Genomic DNA, 8684 nt, shown 5'->3' with positions numbered 1-8684 from the left:
AACAACAACAACAACAACATGCAAGAACGATGATGAGCCCTTTTGTCAATGTCCCCATGAGGCGTACTTTCCAATCACACTGTTTCCCAGCTCTTGATCGGATTGTCACAGAAATAGGTACGCGCAACAGATCCTTCTTTACCTATTGCATGCATCACAGAATGTTGTGCAACAAACACAGTTTAATGAGGTCATGTGTTCTATGTAGATACAGCGAGAAAACGCCCGACCTGAAAGGATACTGCAGGCGGGTGCATCGGGTCAGTGAATAAGACGTAGACCCGCTCCCATGAGGAAAGTTGAGTGTTCGAATCCCGACCGCGCCTGGTGGATTAAGGGTGGAACATTTTCTGGTCTCCCAGGTCAACTAATGTGCAGACGTACAGTGCATTGTCTCCGGCCTTTCGTGCGTACACGCAAGCACAAGACCAAGTATTATGAACACAAAAAAACCCCGTGTAATCCATGTCAGAATTCGGTGGGTTATCGAAACACGAAATCATTAAGCATACCTCCCCTAAATTCGGCGTATGGCTTCCTAAATAGCGGATTGAAAAGAATCATACACGTAAAAACCCACTCGTGCAAAAAAACCGAGTGTCATGGGAGTTTCAAACCCATGAAAAAAAGAAGAAAATGTATATATATTTTATACCTGTGAACTACCTAGCCTCGTGCTGACTCCATGGCTGAAAGCCCAGTCCTTCCCGTAAAACGTTCTGCTTACTATTTCAGATCTGCACAGGCTTTTTTATTTTTTTATTTCTTTTTTTCTATTTTTTTTTTCGACCTCAGTTGCATGCAGGCTGCTTCAACCCTTCCTTGTATTCTTCTCTCTATTTTCTTTCCTTTTTTTTTTCTTGTAAATAGGCGATGAGCATCCTTCTTCGTTGGTCTTTTTTCTTCTTTTTAACTCCAACATAGAGGTATATTACACTCACGAGACATGGACATTTTCTCTTTACAATGTAAATATTCCTTATAATTATTTACAAATTAAATTTTCTACTTAATATTTGAAACTCAAAAATTTAATTACAAACACTGATCCCCGACAAGTTGTCTTTCTAAAAATACTAACACACATTTTCCCAATTAATATTACGTGATTTACAACATTTCTCGTCTTTTTACAACCACTTGTGTCTTGATAACCAAATATTATATCCTGCATCTTAAATAAACTTAACCCTTAATCCAGCCTTTTCCTCTATCCAGTTTTCTATCTTCGTCCAAAACAACTTTACCGGTATGCACTCATAAAAAAAATGTTCAACAAAATCAACTTCCGTACAACATATATATATATATACAACATCTGTTATTCTCCTGCACAGGCTTTCACCTGGGGTAAGACCCCCCCCCCCTCCATTGAGACACATGCCAACAATCAACAGTCTTGGAGCTTTCTGTGCAGAATGGGATTTTGGTTTTTTTAGGAATAATTAGTTGCAGTCTGTGATATGAATTCATCAAACAATTATGTCTCTGCACAGTAAGCAGTAAGGGTGTTGATGTTTGATATCGTGTTAGGGCATAAATAAATCCCTGCGCCTTGAATATTGTGCGCGATATAAATTTCATTAAAAAAAAAATCAAATAAAAAAAATCAAATAAATAAATAAAGGAATAAAAATAAGAGAATCCCTGCGCTTAGAACTGTACCCACGGAATACGCGCGATATAAGCCTCATATTGATTGATTGATTGATTGATTGATTGATTGATTGATTGATTGATTGATTGATTGATTGATTGATTGATGTGTCCAAGTGGAGGGATGTTCTGACCCCATGTGAAAGACTGGAGAAGGACTTTGCCTTTAAAATCTACGCCCTAGCATCTTTAGAACCATCTCTTTTCTTTTTTTTCATTCTTGGCCGTCACAAAAGAACTGTCGTTATTTTGCGAATCATCAGCTGCGCATGGCTGCCTCGTTCTAATTCTGTGCTAAAAGAGTCAGATGTTCACCAAGATATGCCACGTGATCGTCGTCACACTGTTGATAGGCTCCACACGAAGTTTTGGTTAGAACTATCTCTTTGGTCCGGGATGGGATAAGATGAATTTCAGGGTGAAGATCAGATATTGACAAGGTGGAATAACGTCACAGCGATCCAGCGACGCAATGGTCCGTTCACATGGTTGCCCCTTGTAACAATAGTATAATGCAGTTTGAAATAGTTTACACTGCATAACACATCGATCTTATTTCCATGTATGATAAAGCAAGTAGTATAGTCCACGTACGGCCAGTAACAGAAGTTTTGCTTCTGATGGCAAATGAACTTGAATAAGCTCATTCCAATCATCTTGTTCTTCCACCTAAATGCAGAGTAAGAGAATAAGAGATTTGTCCTTAAATTTATTTCATTCAGTTTGCTATGTCTCCCTTCCTTTTTTTTATCATTTTTTTCTTTTGTTCGTTTGTTGTTGTTGTCATTTGCAGTCTGCCTTCAAGCAATTTTTTTTCAAATACTGCCCCCCACGCCCCCCCCCCCCCCCCCCCGCCATACACACACACACACACATTGTTTTTCTGTCTGTCTGTCTGTCTGTCTATCTCTCACTCTCTTGAAAGTTTTCGACTTTCAAATGACTGTCCCTAAAAACAAATTGTAAACGTGAAAATCGTTGAATCCATCAAGCAAAACAAATGTATGGAACTAACTTACATGTACTACTAACCGGTTAACCGTCTAACTGGCATACCTACCAGCCATTGACTTACTCACACACTCACTCGCTCACTCACTCATTCACTCACTCTAAATTAACTACCTACCTACCTACCTACCTACCTACATACCTACCTACCTGATTAACTGATTACCTACCTAACTAACTAACTAACTAACTAAATAACTAACTAGCTAACTAACTAACTAACTAGCTAACTAACTAACTAACTCCGTCGCGATATAACCTTGAACGGTTGAAAACGACGTTAAACACCAAATAAAGAAAGAAAGAAAGAAAGAACTAACTAACTAACTCTAAATTAACTACCTACCTTAATCTACCTACCTACCTAACTGATTACATACTCAAGTAACTAGCTAGCTAACTAACTAACTAACTAACTAACTAACTAACTGAATCAAAAGCATTCAACAAAGCACCACATGCTACCAATCTATCACCGGCTACGGAAACAGTATCCTCGAGCGCGTCATCCAATGCGCCGTGGGCCCTCAGCATTCACAAGTGTCACCATCGTGACCACATCACATGTGTATGGAAAGCCGTTTGGCTCATAACCATTACGCGTGTAATAAAACATAAATACACGCGTAATAAATGACTAATACACGTGTATTTATTTCTTATTGCACGTGTAATTTATCTTTTTTCTCATGCTATGGAATAGCATAATGATTAAATACACGTGTAATAAATATTTCATACTCGTGTAAGAAATGATTAAATACACGCGTAATTAACATTTCATGCGCGTGTAAGAAATATTTAAATACACGTGTAATTATTTATTACACGTGTATTTAAATATTTTTTACACGCGCATGAAATGATTATTACGCGTGTATTAATTATTTCTTACACGCGCATGAAATATTTCTTACGCGTGTATTGAATATTTCTTACACGCGCATGAAATATTTATTACGCGTGTATTTAATCATTTCGTACACGTGTATGACATTTTTATTCCACGTGTATTTAATCATTTCGTACACGTGTAAGACATGATTAAATACACGGGTAATACATTTTTCATACACGCATAAGAAATGAATAAATACGCGTGTAATAAATATTTCATACAAGCGTTAAAAATGCAGGAGTCACGTGGTTAAGCGACTTAAAAACTCGGACTGGGAATCCACATGAAAAACACTCTATGCGTCTTCATCGCCTCGCTTTGCACGCTTACAGCTCAAGATGGCGGAAGCGGCAAACGTCAATGTCACCTTAGAAGGTTTGCGAGAACAATTTAACGCCTTTGCCCAGGCTCGCACAGCATTGGAAAGGTAAGTTACTTGTTTTATCAGATGAAGTCGGTTGTTGTGCGCGCGAACCGGAAGTAGAATAGACGAGAGTTGTTGCTTTGCATGTCGTATATTTTCCGATTCAAGTTTTAAGTTTATTACGGGTGTATGTAATGATTAAATACACGTGTATTTAAATAATTTCCTACACGTGTATTTAATCATTTCTTACACGCGTATAAACTATTTCCTGCACGTGTATTTAATCATTTCTTACACGCGCATGAAATATTTATTACACGCGTATTTAATCATTTCTTACACGCGCATGAAATATTTATTACACGCGTATTTAATCATTTCTCACACGTGTATGAATTATTTATTACACGCGTAAAAATGATTATTACACGTGCATTAATCATTTATTACACGTGTATTTATGTTTTATTACGCGTGTAATGGTTATGAGCCAAACGGCTTTCCATACATGTGAGCCATGCACAGCAAGACTACCCTAGCCTGCTTTGTCTCTACCATCGCTTCCTCCGGCTTCATTTCCTGCATGCTAATACATTCAGCTCTCTTCTCACTTTCTATGTCTGTCTGTCTGTCTCTCTTTCTCTCCCTATTTGTATCTGTCTGTCTGTCTGTCTCTGTCTCTGTCTCTGTCTCTTTCTCTCTTTGTCTCTCTCTGTATATCTGTCTATCTGTCTCTCTGTCTGTCTCTCTGTGTCTCTGTGTCTCTGTGTCTATCTCTCTCTCTCTCTCTCTCTCTCTCTCTCTCTCGCTCTCTCTCTCGCTCTCTCTCTCTCTCTCTCTCGCTCTCTCTCTCACACTCTCTCTCTCTCTCTTTCTCTCTCTCTCTCTCTGTCTCTCTCTGTCTCTCTCTCTCTCTAATCAATCAAATGTCTTACGTCTCTCTCTCTCTTTCGTCTCTCTCTCTCTCTTTCTCTCTCTCTCTCTCTCTCTCTCTCTCTCTCTCTCTCTCTCTCTCTCTCTCTCTCAGAACAAATTGTAAGAAAAGGCGCACAATAAAATTCCATCATCATCATCAAAAACTCATCATCATCATCATCATCATCATCATCATCATCATCATCATCATCATCATCATCATCGTCATCATCATCATCATCATCATCAATTGTTAACCAAACCACAACGTTATGATTCATTTCCTGGGCAATGCATTCATTTCTCTCTGTCTCACTGTTGTTTCTGTGTATCTCACCGCCTCCTCGCCAGTTCCACCCCCACCGCCCACCGCGCCTCCCATCCGGATTCATTTCCTGGGATATATATGTCCATATCTCTCTCTCTCTCTAACTCTCTCTCTCTTCTCCTCCTCCTCCTCCTCCTCCTCCACCACCTCCTCCTCCCCCGTGCCACTTCCACCACGTCACATCCTTTCCCTGTCACCGTCCATGCGAGTGGTAAGCCTGCATGTGTCCAGCGTAGCCTGATATCTTGCTATAACCGACACCAGAATACAATGGTTGATGGATTTCCCATTATTTTTGACAGCGTCAACTTTCGGGTTAAGCTGCATTTAAAAAGGGAAAACACGACTTAAAACGGGTCTTTTTTCTGCTGGAATGTGTGTTGGTGCTGTTTCAGGGGCAGCTCTTTGACAGGGTCGGTCATAGAAAGTAAGGTAGGGCGTTGACATTTTATAATTGGTCTGGTTGTAATTGCGTACAGTTCTGAAGTCGTACGGTTCTTAGACTTAATAAGCAAAAGGCTTATCTAACATAAATTTGACAGTGTGATCACTAGCTGAATATTTGTTGAAATGTGTACGTTAGTGTTGTTCTATAACGGTGAACTTCAGTTTCAAAATTGCAGAGTTGATTTTGGGACAAGAAACTCTGTTACGTCCTTTGTCCAAGACTGTGCAATCGTTTACCACTGTGCTGTTCCATGTAGGAATTCTCTCTCTTGAAACGAAAAGATTAAAATTGTTGAAGTGTACCAGAAACAGAAACCTTTTTTGACTCTTGGCGGGAAAACAAGCGAGTTTGTGACCTTTGCCTGCTTCCCCAAGGATTGTGAGAAAAACAATTACAAAACGTGTACCCCTTTGCGTCACCGTAACTCCCAGAAACCGGTTTATAGTTGGACGTGTGCTTACTGTGTATGTAAATGTATCTTGCATTAAAACTTCCAGTTTTCAAGCAAAAAGAAAATAGATAAAAAGGCACACCCAAAACTCCCAATTATCGTTTACAAAATTTAGTTGTTTTCAAGTTCAAGAAAATCCACCACGACCTGTTACGATTATTTATAAAGCAGTACTTTCTTCCTCAACGTAGAGATACGCTTACTTTTCAGCTCAGAAGGTTTGCAGTCAATGAATTCAAAAACAAAGAAAAAAGGTGACACAGTCCCGAAAACCGGTTGATTTCTCCGATACTCCTCAGGTGTGATGGTCGGTAAACTACTGAACTAACCCTTTCTCGCTTTGCGGCTTACACGACTGTTGTCAAATCAGCCCCAGTCAGTCACTAAAGCCTTGAAAGAGAGGGTTTTAAAGTTTACACACACACACGTGCCTACAACGCTGTTTAATCTAGGACAACTGACCAGCTCACTTTTTCACCGAGTGTGTGTATCGCATTACTTACTGCTCGAGAGAGATCTAAGGAATGTGTGCCATGTTTTTGTTCTTGTTTTACAGAATTGACAAATATCGGACTTACATATTTTTAGGGCAGCTATGCAGAGCTAAAAAGATGTGAAATCTCCTAGCTTCATTTGTGCACCATCTGATAGTTTCATTTGTGAACCATCTAATAGCTTCATTTGTGCACCAGCATTCATATTGTGCAGGACTGGTTCTGTTGGACAGGGGAGTGCAAGCAGGTGCGCGATGTTTTGCTGCAAGTATTGCCCTGTGTTCAGTTTAGTTTTTGTGTTGGTCGCTTCTTCGCTGCCTACGTCTGTTTTCACTCATGGCTTCGATTCAGGTAAGAATATTATTCAAAAGTGTTTTTGTTGTCTGAAAGTTAGCCTCTCGACGTTCTCTTTTTTTCTCGATACTATTTTTGAACTCTTCATTTATTCGCTGATTGTTTGTATCGTTGGTTTATTCATTAATTAATTCAATCATTCATTGGTATATATTGTCTCGTGATCGTGAGTCTCATTCATTGCTTTATTGCGTTTGTGTTGAAAATCCCACCGTCTATCAATCAATCAATCAATATGAAGCTTATATAGCGCGTATTCCGTGGGTACAGTTCTAAGCGCTTGTCGAAGAGTTGTCAACACAGGACTAACAAAGAAACTAACATCTTCAGACGGACACAAACCCTATCACACACTAGCAAACCCTGATAAACATACAACAAACAACTGTTCAACAATGTACACATCAATAGCTAGGTCCAAACAAAATAATATCAAACACAAAGAAAACACCTCTCACAGAGCACAGCACAAGAATGTCTTTTGGGGCACAACACATCACTGTCGAACATGAAAGTCGCAGCCAGCTACGGGAAGAACTGAGTTCAACCTACTCTTGAACGCGTCAAGAGAGGGGCTCTGGCGAAGCTCAAGCGGCAGGGAGTTCCAGACGGAGGGGCCAGCGGAGGGAAATGCACGCTGACCAGCAGATGCGAGTTTCGAGCGAGGGATGTGAAGGCGGAGTGGGTCAGCAGCAGAACGAAGGGGACGGTCGGAGGGCTGGGTGTACAGGTTATTTATTTATTAGTGAGTATTTCTACGCACATACCCTCCCAGAGGGGAGGCTCATGGCGTTTACAATATACCGTGTGAGATGGCATTTTTTACACAATATATCACGCATTCACATCGGCCAGTAAATCCCAAGCGTGTTAGGCGAGTATATACTTTTCACGGCCTATTATTCCAAGTCACACGGGTATTTGGTGGACATTTTTTTTTTTATATATGTCTATACAATTTTGCCAGGAAAGACCCTTTTGTCAATCGTGGGATCTTTAACGTGCACACCCCAATGTAGTGTACACGGGACCTCGGTTTTTCGTCTCATCCGAAAGACTAGCACTTGAACCCACCACCTAGGTTAGGAATGGGGGGAGAAAATAGCGGCCCGACCCAGGGTCGAACACGCAACCTCTCGATTCCGAGCGCAAGTGCGTTACCACTCGGCCACCCAGACACTTAGGGAGGATTGAAGGTACTCGGGAGCAGAGTCGTTGAGACACTAGAAGTAACCGAAAACACACACAAAAGTAAAACGAAAGACAAGACAAGAAAAAAAAGAAACGGCATACTTTGTTTGAGTACAATAGATCCAGTTGCTGAACATTTTACCCAAGCAGAGACAACACTACTGTTCATTCACATACTCTTCAGAAACATCAGAGAACTGCGTTTGCACATGAAAAGGAAACTACACTGTACATGTTTTCATGTTCGTATATATATAAGAAAGGCCTGAGTCTAATTCAACTCTCTCAATGACGAGAGACGGCTGTGTTTCAACCACAGACGCGTCTTAAGAGGCCGATGTTGTGCAATAAGCAGTTTCATTTCGCCGTGCTAAATAGATTAACCCTTTGACTTCTCAGACGATCTCATCAGCCGAGCTGCTTTTTACGTGCTGAAACCAAGGCCGGAGACATCAGTAAAATCACGGCGTCACAGATATACATGTTTATGACATTTTCACACTGAATCGGCACGGTTGGCCTAGTGGTAAGGCGTCCGCCCCGTGATCGGGAGGTCGTGGGTTCGAACCCC

The 8684-nt window shown here is 40.6% G+C and overlaps 1 protein-coding gene across 2 annotated transcripts in view; it reads left to right on the top strand.

Annotated features, from left to right (window-relative positions):
• Positions 1-5373: 5373 nt before the first annotated feature.
• Positions 5374-8684, top strand: part of LOC138958552 (prostasin-like) — a 12395-nt gene continuing 9084 nt past the window's right edge. The window contains exons 1-2 of one of the 2 annotated variants that reach the window (XM_070329750.1): positions 5374-5607; positions 6802-6919. In XM_070329750.1, the coding sequence (XP_070185851.1) occupies positions 6823-6919 (97 nt within the window). In that variant the 5' untranslated portion in view covers positions 5374-5607; positions 6802-6822. Of the gene's footprint in view, positions 5608-6630; positions 6920-8684 lie in introns of both variants that reach the window. The other variant, XM_070329749.1, reaches the window with a different exon arrangement.

This window comes from Littorina saxatilis, linkage group LG2, assembly GCF_037325665.1.
Source record: "Littorina saxatilis isolate snail1 linkage group LG2, US_GU_Lsax_2.0, whole genome shotgun sequence".
Taxonomy (NCBI): Eukaryota; Metazoa; Mollusca; class Gastropoda; order Littorinimorpha; family Littorinidae; genus Littorina; species Littorina saxatilis.
The sequence above is the reverse complement of the archived record's forward strand: the minus strand, read 5'-3'. Positions and strand labels throughout refer to the sequence as shown.